The following is a 14384-nucleotide window of genomic DNA, read 5'->3' on the forward strand; positions in this document are numbered from 1 at the left end:
TTCTCCATCATTTGGTCTTCTATATCACTAATTCTCTCTTCTGCCTCATTTATTCTAGCAGTTAGAGCCTCCATTTTTTATTGTACCTCATTAGTATCCTTTTTGATTTCAACTTAGATTTTAGTTCTTTTATTTCTCCAGAAAGGGATTCTCTAGTATCTTCTATGCTTTTTTCAAGCCCAGCTGGTATCCTTATACTCTAGTTCTGACATCTTACTAATATCCATATTGATTAGGTCCCTGGCAGTTGGTACCGCCTCTTATCACTTTTTTTTTTTTTGAGGTGAGTTTTTCAGTCTTGTCATTTTGTCTTCCAGAAAGTGGTCACTTTTCTGTTCATATAATTGCTGCTTTTCTTTTCTTCAATCTCTTGTTGAGTTTGTAGGTGTTCAGAATGGTTTGATAACTATCTAGCTGAATAAGTGGGACCAGATGAAATTTAGGTCTCCTACTCCTCCACCATTTTACTCCTCCCCTAACTCATCTATAACTTGTGCACATCATTTAATCTCTTTAGGTGACATTTTTCTCATTGTCAGTGAGGCACAAGACTAAATGTTATTATGGTTTCTTCACATTTAAGGGAATAATATTAAGAAAATTTCCCTCTTTTCTTACTCAAGTAACCCAGGGCTCTCAAAGAGAATAAACAAGGGAAACCCTGTTAATACTCTTATAGTTCATTTGATGATAGTGCAATGGTATATCTGTGTGCAATATTTAATATGATGTAGTTTCATGCAGTAAAATGTTTAAGTCTTTTTACTCATATCATTGTTTCTTACATATCCAATGTCTAAAATTTGTAATTATTCCAAAATGTTGGCAGGCCCTAAAGAATAAAGTCACCTCCATCTTGACTTCTACTCCTTTATTTTACCAGTAAAATTAGTTTCAGCTCTGAAGAGAATATGACTATTAACACCTATTCTGGATGATTCTTGATTTTTAAAATGTGACACATTTATAAAAATAAAACCCTTCTATTTGCTCCTTATGTTATTCCATAGTTACCATAGTATGCAGAGCAATAAAACTATGTCATGTAATATTAAACATAACTTCATATGATATCAAATATCTAGATGTGATATAGAACCAAATGTTGTATATATGCTGCCCAATAGAGTAGCCACTATCTGTGGTTATTGAGTGCTTGAAATATAGCTAGCATAACCCAGGAACTGAATTTTTCATTTCATTTTATTTTAATTCATATATACATATTAGCTATAGGTAGTTAGTAGCTACCATATTGGACCATGTATATCTAGATTTTTAAAAATATAAGTTAGTGGGGCACCTGGGTGGTGCAGTCAGTTAAGCACCCTACTCCTGGTTTCAGCTCAGGTCATGATCTCAGGGTCCTAGAATTGAGACCCAAGTGGGGCTCTGCGTTCACCACAGAAGTCTGCTGAAGTTTCTCTCTCCCTCTTTCAGTGCTCCTTTCTCTCTCTTTCTCTCAAATACATAAATAAATCTTTAAAAAATAAATAAATAAAATTTAGTAAATTATCTGGAGACTTCTAATTACTTGACATATGATTTAGAAATAAAAGTGAGCTTTTTTACTTCATTTGCAAGTGTAGCATTGTATCTAAAGATTTCTTTAATTCAAAATTGCTCCTATGACAATAACATTTATTATCATGGAGCTTCTAATAATTGCAAAGTACTTTTTCAGTTACTTTATGTACACTGTGTGAAGTCTTCAAACAACCCTACCAAATAGGTGTTATTATTGCTATTTTACATAAGAATAAACTGAGACTCACAGCGCTAGTCAGTGAAGGAGTTGTAATTCAAAGGCAGTTCTGAGAAACTTCAATCATTGCTTGTTTCATTCCCCATTAATAAAAAATAGATAAATTATTGCAAAAAAATAAAAATATAGTGTCTCTCTCCAGAGCTCAAATGTTACACAATGGCAATAACTACTATGATGCACGTGCATTTTAAATGGATGTGTATTTAGAAAACCAACAAAGATCAGAGAAGTGTTATGCATTTTGTTCATACAGAAAGCAACTCCTTATTAAGTTTCAAAAGAATAAATATTTCCTAGAACCAACTATTGTAAGGTAAAATCCACTCAGTCAACTGCCGAGTTTCTCTATGTGTCTGAAATAGCATACAACACTTTAGGAGACAGTGATGCCAAAACACCTGCTAAACTCAGAGCACATCCAGCTCTCTGGCTTCATTTAGTACCACATCCCTCCTGCCTTATTCTAGCATTAAGTGGGAGTTCTCTCAAGCAAGACAAGGGTGCTTCATTTTTTTATCTCTAAATATCCAGAACTTGGCATAGGACCCAACACCTGGGAGGCATGCAATGTTTCTGCATACATAAAAAGATGAACAAATGAATGTACACAATGCTTGAGTTCTTTAGGTTCAAGGAATGTGCAATCACATAGACATCCACCCTGGCACCTGGGCTCTCACATAGGTCTCTATCATGGCCCTGAGGGCATTAATGTTCATTCTCACATGGGCATCCACTGAGTCCTTTCAGGCAAGGACTATATGCCTTATCACTGGATCTCTTTATTCCATTTCTTGATACGATAGGTGGTCAATTACTATTTATACAATGACTGAATGAATGAATCAGTATATTCTATAGATTAATTAATAACAGGGAAATTAGTTTTGTAATTTTTATTCATAGTATACTTTGTTTTAGGATATATTTGATATTCGATTCATAACAACTCTAAGAAAAGAGGGACATCTGATTTAAACATTCTCATCATAAAATTCTGAAAACTGAGGATCAGAGAGTGTAAGTGATACACCTATAAATGGCCCAGGAGTTATAAAGTTGCCCTTGCAACTTGATTCTCCTAATTTATATTCTATCTATACCACATTAGAATAATGCTTTAGAGCTCACAGCTCATATACATAACTTCATTTGATTTTAAATTAGTCCGATGAGGTAGGAGGAACAGGTATTATTCCCATTTTACATATGAGGGAATTGAACGTCTGGGAAGTTGACAGTAGCAACCATGTTTGCAGAATGAGCAAGAACACAGCAGGTATTTGAGAAACACATCAAGTACCAGTTTTCTAAGTCCTAATTCAATTTTCTTTCCATTTCAGCATGCTTATTCCAGAAAAGAAAAATATTAAATAATACAAATAAAGAATTTCTAGTGCTGTAAGGAACAGCTTGCTGAGGAGAAAGGCCTTCAGCTCCGGTATTAAAGGAAGGGGTGATGCGACCAGGTGGATGGGGGGACTGGGAGCGAGGCTTGCTGATGACGCAGCTGAAATGGACTAGACAGAGGGGAGCATAATTCTGCATAATGAGGAATTAAGTAACAGCATACCGGTTGCATGGAAACAGCACCTCTTGATTGCCATCTTCCTCTTCAGATTTAACAACAATACTCTCAAGAAACCATCCATTACCTGTTAAATAGACAAAGGAGATCACGTTCTTTTGCATAAAATATAGTACTGCTGTGATTTTATTCATAGACTGTCCAAATTTTCAAAATTTGGGTCCAAAATATGCACTTCCAAATTATACCAGGAAAGAAATGAAAGTGTGAGTGAGGGACCTAATTATACAGAGTAGTAGAAGCAGAGGAAAAGAGAAGATTCCCTATCAGGTACAAACTCTCTAAATTCCTTTAAAAGTATTTAAGGGCCAAGAACAAAAAGAAATAAATTCCCATAGATATGTTTCAGTGCATTATTTATAGAAGGTTGATAGATTTAAATCATGATGTAAAGTCACAATAATCATCACTCTTAATGGTGAAAATCTAGAAGTTATCACTGATTATTGCATTTGTCAATGCAACTAAATAAAGAGGAAAGAGAAACGGAAGGAAGGAGAATAAAAAGTACTAAATGTTGAGAAAGAAGAAACAGAACTGTCATCATTCATGTGTAATGTGACTTTCTAAATTAAGAACCCCAAGATGTTGCAGAAGATAGTGAGAGATGAAAAAAATGATTACATAATAAATATATAAAAACCTATTACACTTCTATTGACCCAGAAAGGAAGCGTTAAAAAGCATAGTTCAACAAAAGCAATCATGTTGAATTGCTATAAAAATTTAAGAATGTAGGGGTAAATCTAAAAACAGATACAGTATAATTTATAGAAAAATTACTGGGGCACCTGGGTGGCTCAGTAGGGTTAAGCATCCAACTCTTGATTTTGGCTCAGGTCATGATTTCATGGATCTCATGGGTAGTGGGATCAAGTCCCCCCCACCCCCCCAGGCTTGGGCTCTGCACTCAGCAGGGGGTGTGCTTGGGATTCTCTCTCTCCCTCTCCCTCACACACACTCTGGTGCTCTCTCTCTAAAATAAATAAATCTTTTTAAAAAAGAAAAATTATCTAAATTAAGCATAACAGCAAAGAAAAAATAAATAAATAACTATTTCATATTCTTGAGAGTGAAGAAATTATAGTGATGTCAGTTTCTCTCAAACTAATCTAAAGCCTGAATATAATTAAATCAAATTCACCATAAGTTTTACCAAGAAAATTGACAAGCAAATGATAAAATGTATATGGATATGTGAAGCCCAAGAATATCTCGGGCACTCCTGAATTAGATAAAGTAAGGTAGGTGAATCATCCTTCCAATTACCAACATTTGTTATAAATCTATACTAATTAATACAATACAGAATTGGTGCTGGCATAGATAAATCGACTGATGGAACCAGAGAAAGGACTCAGAAATGACCTGCACATCTATACAAACTCATTATGAGCAGTCTGTGTTTTGCTCTTGGTGCAGAAATGTATGAAGGACTGCTCACTGGAAATGCCATCTTCATCAATGAAGAAAATTATGACTGTTCATTTGTTAAATATTTTTGCCAAAATATCAAAAACTCCCTTACTGTCAGTTATAAATGTATAAGAAAATTAAAAAATACCAATGCTAATATTTAGTATGCTGTAATTGAAAAACATTAGAAACAGTGAGAATTAAAAGGTATATTTCTGGGGTGCCTGGGTGGTTCAGTCATTAAACGTCTGCCTTCAGCTCCAGTCATGATCCCAGAGTCCTGGGATTGAGCCCTGTATCGGGCTCCCTGCTCAGCGGGAAGCCTGCTTCTCCCTCTCCCACTCCCCCTGCTTGTGTTCCCTCTATTGCTGTGTCTCTCTCTGTCAAATAAAATCTTTAAAAAAAATAAAAATAAAAGGTATATTTCTTTGTTAAAAAACTTATGAAAGGTAGTCTAAATGGTGCTTGCCTTCTTTCTCTCATCACATAACTTATAATAAAGAGCAAGCATCTTTTTAATTCTGAATAGCCAAAGGAATGTTGAAAAAGAAAACCAAAGCTGGTGGCGTCACAATTCTGGACTTCAAGCTCTATTACAAAGCTATAATCATCAAGACAGTATGGTACTGGCACAAAAACAGACACATAGATCAATGGAACAGAATTGAGAACCTAGAAATGGACCCTCAACTCTATGGTCAACTAATCTTTGACAAAGCAGGAAAGAATGAAACTGGACCATTTCCTTACACCACACACAAAATTGAAAGACCTAAAGGTGAGACAGGAATCCATCAAAATCCTAGAGAACACAGGCAGCAACCTCTTCGCCCTCAGCCGCAGCAACTTCTTCGCCCTCAGCTGCAGCAACTTCTTCCTTGAAACATCGCCAAAGGCAAAGGAAGCAAGGGCAAAAATGAACTATTGGGATTTCATCAAGATAAAAACTTTTGCACAGCAAAGGAAACAGTCAACAAAACCAAAAGACAACCAACATAATGGGAGAAGATATTTGCAAATGACATATCAGATAAAGGGCTAGTATCCAAAATCTATAAAGAACTTACCAACTCAACACCCAGAGAATAAATAATCCAATCAAGAAATGGGCAGAGGACATGAACAGACATTTTTCCAAAGAAGACATCCATATGGCCAACAGACACATGAAAAAGTGTTCAACATCATTCGGCATCAGGGAAATACAAATCAAAACCTCAGTGAGATGCCACCTCACACCAGTCAGAATGGCTAAAATTAACAAGTCAGGAAACGACAGATGTTGGTGAGGATGTGGAGAAAGGGGAACCCTTCTACACTGTTGGTGGGAGTGAAAGCTGGTGCAGCCACTCTGGAAAACAGTACAGAGGTTCATCAAAAAGTTGAAAATAAAGCTACCCTATGACCCAGCAATTGCACTACTGGGTATTTAGCCCAAAGATACAAATGTAGTGATCTGAAGGGGCACCTGCATCCCAATGTTTATAGCAACAATGTCCACAATAGCCAAACTGTGGAAAGAGCCTAGATGTCTATCAACAGATGAATGGATAAAGAAGATATATATATATATATATATACACCACATCTTCTTTATGGCAACATTCCCATACACACACACACACACACACACGCACTGGAATATTATGCATCCAACAAAAAACACGAAATCTTGCCATTTGCAATGATGTAGATGGAACTAGAGGGTATTATGCTAAGCAAAATAAGTCAATCAGAGAAAGACAAGTATCATATGATCTCACTGATATGAGGAATTCTTAATCTCAGGAAACAAACTGAGGGTTGCTGGAGTGGTGGGCGTGGGAGGGTTGGGGTGGCTGGGTGATAGACATTGGGGAGGGTATGTGCTATGTTGAGCACTGTGAATTTTGTAAGACTGATGAATCACAGACCTGTACCTCTGAAACAAATAATACAATATATGTTAAAAAAAAAAAAAAGAAGACAGTAAGAAGGGAAAAATGAAGGGGGGGAAATCGGAGAGGGAAATGAACCATGAGAGACTATGGACTCTGAGAAACAAACTGAGGGTTTTAGGGGGGGTGGGGGATGGTTTGGCCTGGTGATGAGTATTAAGGAGGGCATGTATTGAATGGAGCACTGGGTGTTATATGCAAACAATGAATCATGGAACACTACATCAAAAACTAATGATGTAATGTATGGTGACTAACATAACATAATAAAATAAAATTTAACAAAAAAAAGAAGTAAAAAAACAGCTGAGAAAAACAATTGAATCAGTTTTGTACAATGCTTCTGGTATGAATTAAAGATACATGTATATATATGCTCTGAAATAAAAAATTGTGCAATAAAAAAAAGGAGGGCACATGATGTAATGAGTACTGGGTATTATATAAGATTGATGAATCACTGACCTCTACCTCTGATGCTAATAATACACTATATGTTAATTAATTGAATTTAAATTAAAAAAATTAAATGAACGGTGGGGAAAAAAGAGCGTCTTTTCTATGCCCTTGAAAATTGTCTAACTCCTTTCTAAGTTTCCATCAGCTTCCTCCATTTTGTCCTCTGTGCTTCCAATATCATTAAACATCTCTTAGAGTTGCTTTAATGGGAAGTTTTTAGCAGCATCACTTCCTCTGGGACATGTTCATCATTTTTGTTACCCTCATTCATGGGTGTAAGGTCCCTTCTCTGGGTTCCTTGGGCTGTTTATCTAAAGTCTCTCCAACAGTGACAGTGGCAACATTCCAACAGTCAGATATTTCTTCTATAACTATCTCCATTTCTGTTTGATTTCAACTTCCATCCCAGCATTCTCACTTTTATTTCTTTGATGTGCTTGTATCTTTGAATTATACATTTTTGTAAAATGTCATATGGGTTTATTACTGAGAGACAAGGAGTCAATATAGCTATAGGCTCTTCTGGCTGTGCATGAAATGTGTAACAGACTGTGAAAGACACCAAGTGATCGGCTCAGGATCAGGATCAGATCCTGACGTAAAGTGATTGGATCAGATCAAGATGTGCATCTGTTATGTACACAGTGATTTGTGGACTGAGGACGTGGCAGTGAAGTTTGTACTTTATGCAGTTACAGTTAGCATGCCATGATAACTGAAATTTGAACCATGTTGTTGAGGGACCTGTGTTATTTAAATTACTGTCACTAAAATTTGTGCATACAGATACATGCAAAGTAAGAACTGCCCTATATCTGACAAAAGTGACTTTGTAGAGCACAACAGGAAAAGACGCGGTGACGATAAACCATGACGTTACAACTGGTTATCCATATGGGAAAAAGTAAAATGGATTACATCTTTATGTCATACACAGAAATCAACTGCAGGTGGGTCAAATATCTAAATCTTCAGGACAACACTTTATATATTTTCTTCCTTCCTTCCTTCCTTCTTTTCTCTTTCTCTCTTTCTCTCTTTCTTTCGTTCATTCTTTCCAATACCTCAAGGGTAGAGAAGGCTTTCTAAAGATAAGAAATCTGATAATTAGAAAAAATACCATATTGTTAAATTGAGACAATATTAGGAATTTCAATTTATCAAAACATACTCCACACTGCACAAGATATTGTGGTAGTAACTGCTAGTTGATGTCCCCTTCTTCAATCACTGCAACGTTAGACCCACATTTCCCTGATGGCTTTGCAGCTGGAGATAACTGTATGACTAATTTCTCAGTAATGGGATGTGACCAGAAGTAGTGTGAGCAGTTTCTACCTCACTTACTTAAAAGATACTGTTGCCAGGGATTTTCTCTTTTTTATGTGATGTGACCAGCTCTGCCCACTGAGAGGAGGAAAAGGTCTAGATGGTGGTATAACAACAAGATGCAAGGACCCTGGTCCCCGATGACTGGCTAGAGCATACCCCTCATAACTGCTCACTTTGGAACTGTTACCTGAGTGGGAAACCAGCTTCTATCTTTTTAAAACCCTTTCTGAGCATTTTTTATTAGCCATCCATTGCCTTTGCCATAAATATTATAGATAAGAACATGTATTTCCACAGAAAAGGAAATTCAATAGACAAAAAAAAAAAAAAACACCTCACACTTCTTAGGAATCAGGGAAATGCAGATTAAGGCCACAGTGAGATACCATATTATACCCCAAAATTAAGTATACCAGGTGTTTGTGAGACTGTGACACAATAGAAATTTTTATGTACCGTAAGAGTAAAATTTAGTAAAATCACTTTTGAAAAAGCAGTTTACATGAGAGACTATGGACTCTGAAAAACAAACTGAGGGTTCTAGAGGGGAGGGGGTGGGGGATCTGTTAGCCTGGTGATGGGTATTAAAGAGGGCATGTTCTGCATGGAGCACTGGGTGTTATATACAAACAATGAATCATGGAACACTGCATCAAAAACTAATGATGTAATGTATGGTGATTAACATAACAAAAAAAATTTTTTTAAAAAGCAGTTTATTTTATAAAGCTGAATAGAATCCATAGTTTTTGGCCCAGCAATTAACTTCTATGGAGTTAGCCTGAAGCAGGCTTTCTCAGCCTCAGCATGATTGAGATGTTGGGCCTGACAATTCTTGGTTGAGGGGCTCTCCTGTGCATTGTAGGATGATTAGCAGCATCCCAGGCCTCTACCCACTAGATACTGGTAGCACCCTCTTCCCAGTGTGCCAACCAAAACAAATCTCCAGATATTGCCAAGTGTCCCTGGGGGAGGCACAATCACCCCATCTGAGAACCACCACCCTGGAGGAACTCTGGCTTCCATGCACCAGGGGACATGCACAAGAATGTTCATTTCAATCTGTGACAGCTAGACTGGAAACGACACGATCACCCATTAACAAGAGATGAATAAATTCATTATGTGCAACCATGCAATAGAATATTATGGTCATGAAAACTTTATCTAGAGCATCACACAAGAAAGTGGATCAATCTTGGAAACACAATCTTGAGTGGGGAAAAAAAAAATCAAGTCATGTAAGATTCCATACAGCACGTCAAATTTTAACAAAGCACAAAAACTATCAGAAGTATTTTCAAGGATGCCTACATAATTAATAGAACCTTCTTTTTTTTAAGCAATGATAAGAATACCAAGAAATGATAAAGAAAAAACTCAGGATGTCTACATTGGGGGAGAGGATGGGTGCAGTGAACACAGGTAGGACCACTGGTATCAATAATGTTTTGGGATTAACTTGTATGGTGGGTTATCAAATTTATATCATCCACATTTCGGAAAGAAAAGAAAGGAAAACATAGTCTAGATACCCTAACTATCATGGTATCTTTTTCTTTTAATGAAAAGAATGTGTAGCATATAGGAATGAGAGTTTAAATAATTTAAAAAGAATTTAAAGTAATTACAGGCATACCTCATTTTATCGTGCTTTGCTTTATTGCACTTCATGGATACTGCAGTTTTTACAAATTGAAGATTTGTAGCAACCCTGCACAGAGCAGGTCTATCTGCACCATTTTCCCAACAGCATTTGCTCACTTCATGTCTCTGTGTCACCTTTTGGTAATTCTTGCAATATTTCAAATGTTTTCATTATTATAATATTTGTTATGGTGATCTTTGATCAGCAACTACTACTCAGTGCAAGTTCAAATGATGGTTAGCATTTTTTAGCAATAAGGTATTTTTTAATTAAGGTACATACATTGTTTTCTTAGACATAATGCTATTGCACACTTAATAGACCACAGTACAGTGTAAACAGAACTTTCATATTCACTGAGAAACCAAAGAATTCATTTGACTCACTGTATTGCAATATTTGCTTTATTGCAGTGGTCTGGAATGGAAATCTGCAATATCTTGGAGGTACGCCTGTCCTTTCAATTTCCCAAAATTGAATTTCAAGTAGTTTCATCCCATCAGTCAGAGAAAAACCATCAAGATTTCCAAGTATCACACCAAAACCTAGCCCTCACTCCGAGCCTACCACGTTTTCATCTTTCCTCAGAGAACTTCATGTTCTTCTGAACTATGCTAAGTATCCTTGCCATATGTCCAATAGCACTCCAAGGGTCACTTTCAGAGCTATGAGTCATATTTTATTACACTTACTTATTTCATATGTGTCTGCCCCCACTAGGACCCACCTGCAAGGGCTGGGACCACCTGCATCTTCTTCACATTTGAATGCCCAGCCTCTGGCAAAATGCCTGGCACATAGCAGCCCCTCAGCAAAGAACTCTGACATCAGAAAGCAGTGCTTGTTAATGACTGCCTTGAGGACCACATGAATCAGAATCCCTTAAATTGCTTATATATACATACTTTATATATATGTGTATATATATGTATTTTAAAAATATATAATATAATTAAAAAGTTATATTTTATATTATTTATTTATATGTCATATATTTATATTATAAAATATGTATATTTTAAAGCATATTTCTGATAACTCAATACCTGCTGGATCAGAATCTCTGGGGTGGGCCCAGGAATCTATTTTGTATGTTTTAAGACACTGAGATAATTCCTGAATATTCTGAAGTTTTACAAACTTTGCTAAAAAGGTAGGGCTTTCCTGAAGCTTTCTATTATTCTATTTAAGAGTATATATCTACAGATACAACTACATTCAAGTTAAAACAATAATGTGGTAAGTAGCTTCTCTTTCTACAAATGAGAAGGGAAAAAAAGCCTTGATTTAGCTGAAGTCATTCTCATACCTGTACAGGTTTTGTTCATCAATGCTTCATTGGAAAAAATTGCTATTTAGAAGTTTGTTGCGTCCTCAGCCCAAAGCATTTTCTATGTGAGTCACTTGGCTCCTTCAACATATTTAAAATCACAATGCTTCTTTCCTTTTCCCTTCTGTCATTTTTATTCTTTGCATCAACCAGCCTTGGTAATGACGTAGCAACCTTCACATGTGTGGCTTGCCCCTTCATATAATTCCCTGATTCTTCTTCCTTTCACCAGAAATGATCCCCTGTGATTGCTGTGCTGACTCTTGTTTCTACAGTCCTGCGACATTGGCCCTTTCTGTATTCAGGGCTTCCTTCGCTCATCTCCGAGAGGAGTCTCAAAATAATTTTCTAAACGACAGCCTGAGGAAGCCAGGGATTTCTGCTAACTGCTCTGTTCTGACCCACGCCCCAGTCTCCAGTGTTCGCCTCTCACTAGTTGTTCTGCAAGTCCCCGCACTGTTTGTGGAGGAGATTTGGCATAAAGTCAGGACAATGCCAGTTTCCATCCATCATGAAAATAATGCAAAAGTCATACCCCTCTGCAGCGACACTATGTAGAGAAGGCAGCATACTGTGTCTTTCTATTCAATTTCTTATTTCTGTCTCTTTCTAATAATTTTCCCTCTATGATCCTCAACTCATTTCACCACGTGTCCATTCTTTCCATACACTGTTACCTTCCCTTTTCTTTTTCCTTTCTTTTTGGTTCACATCCAGAATAAATGCGCTTCTTTCTTGCAAAGGCCATTTTAAACTCTCCTCATTCCTTTTCAAGGATTTTACTCAAAATTGTTCCACTGATTTAAATCCATTCATTCAATAAATGGTCATTAATTAAACTTCCATATTATTAAGCACTATACTAGGAAAGAGAATAAAGATGAATAAAATATAATTCCAGACTTCAAAAACTCAAAATCAAGCAGAAGGTAAAAAAAAAAAAAGAGTATAGAAATAAATGTAATAAATGATTTCAGTACTATGACATAAGTTGTGATATGTAGCTGCATTCTAGCAGTAAAAAATACAGGTTCTAGAGACAAACACCTAAGTTTGAATTGAATGGCTCTACAGGAGGGAGGGAAGAATATATTAATGAAGTAGAATTGACAGGGCTTGGTTAATAGGTGTGGAGGCGGTAGAAGGCAGAGAGGAAAATGAGGAATCAAACATGATTCTCAAGTTGCTGGTTTGCTGAAGAGTATGCGGTGGGGGACCCAGGAGAAACACATCTGCAGGAAACATGATAGATGCAATTTTGAACACTGCCTAGTAGGTCTGGAAATTTTGTGTGCAGGTACACACACAATAAAGTTTTTGTCTTCTTGGGAAATTTCCTTCATAGTAACATAGCAGTGAGCTTTTTAAGTCATACAATAAACCTAACTTGACACAACTTCTTCTAACTACATAATTTCTTAAAAGAAAATTATTTTCGGTAGCTCAGTCAGTTAAGCATCCGACTCTTAATTTCAGCTCAGTCATGATCTCAGGGTGTTGAGATGGAGCCCCATGTTGGGCTCTACACTTAACAGGGTGTCTGCTTGAGATTCTCTCCCTCTCCCCCTCCTCCCACTGTCTCTGTCTAAAATAAATAAATAAATAAAATCTTAAATTAAAAAAAAGAAAATTATTTTCTATCTCAACTTTATAAGACCTGTATATTTATCTTTTTATTTCACCTGCCTTTTATGCTACTTTTAATAAATTCAAAACAGACTTCTTACCAAGAAAGCACATCTTACCTGGACCTGTCCCATCGTGACTAATCAGAACATTCTTCAGTTTTCCAAGAGACACTGCCTCAATGGAAAAAATATCAACCTGTATGATAACAAAAATAAACTGAATGACCATTAGGATATTTCCTTTTTCTAGGAAAAAAATAGCATTATGAGTACTATATCAGTTCATCACTATATTGCTATGTATTGCTATATTCTTATTATTACTATACTATAAAAAATTTCCACTACTATTTTATATGCAGTCCTACACTATGCCTTGTGAGACAAATATAAGCAAGTAACATAATTTTTGGCCTCCTTAATCATACGGTCTAAATAAATCTGAAAAAGATTTTCAAAATATAATCATAACATTTAAGTCTACCATTAGTAGTGATAAGAATAGTTGATATCGCCCTCACTATACACAAACTCTTCTAAGTGTTTTTCATATATTTAATCCTCAGAACGACCCATGAAGTAAGTACTACTCATTGTCGTATTTTACAGTTGAAGAGATGGAGACATACAGAGTTCAATTACTCACCCAAGGTCAACATCTAGTGAGGGACCAAGCCAGGACTCAGCCCCCAGCAGTCTGCCTCCAGAATGTAGGCTCTCCACCACTGGTGTCTGCCTCTCAGTAAAATTTGTTTCTAAATCAACCATGCATTGCAATAGCTACATGTGCATGCATATACAGATGAAGTTTTAAATAAACTATTAACTAGATATGTAGTCTACAAATTAAAATACACAACACATTCAATGCACACATCCATGAAAATGATACATTAACAGCACCCCAAAACCCCTCCATGGCCCACTGCAGTCATAATCTCCCACAGTTGTAGCCACTATCCTGACTTTTAATTCGTTTTGGCAGGTCTAGGACCATAAACAGAATCATAAATTATGTTCTTTCTGCTTTTTACTCAACTTTTGGGGAATTTACCCATGTTGCTTTATTTAACAATGTTTTGTTCATTTTCATTACTGAATATTATTCCACATTATTTATCCATTCTGCTACTTATGAACAATAATTGTTTCTGGGTTTGGGGTATTACAAATAACACTGCTCAGAACATTCTTGACATGGCTTTTTGTGTATATTTGTGTACGTTTCTGCTGGGGAACTGCTGGGTTATAGAGCATTAGTAGAGTCTACTTTTCCAA

General features: G+C 36.3%; 1 protein-coding gene across 1 annotated transcript in view; it reads right to left on the reverse strand.

The window, feature by feature from the left end:
• Positions 1-3325: 3325 nt before the first annotated feature.
• LOC148164638 (lipoxygenase homology domain-containing protein 1-like) overlaps positions 3326-14384 on the reverse strand; it is a 263084-nt gene continuing 252025 nt past the window's right edge. The window contains exons 21-22 of the mRNA XM_088022889.1: positions 13224-13302; positions 3326-3423 (exon numbers count right to left, since the gene is read on the reverse strand). Coding sequence (XP_087879015.1) covers positions 3326-3423; positions 13224-13302 — 177 coding nt within the window. The remainder of the gene's footprint in view (positions 3424-13223; positions 13303-14384) is intronic.

Source organism: Eumetopias jubatus, unplaced genomic scaffold (genome assembly GCF_037043125.1).
Source record: "Eumetopias jubatus isolate StellerSeaLion01/CBP00866 unplaced genomic scaffold, mEumJub1_p1.0 scaffold_4, whole genome shotgun sequence".
Lineage (NCBI taxonomy): Eukaryota > Metazoa > Chordata > Mammalia > Carnivora > Otariidae > Eumetopias > Eumetopias jubatus.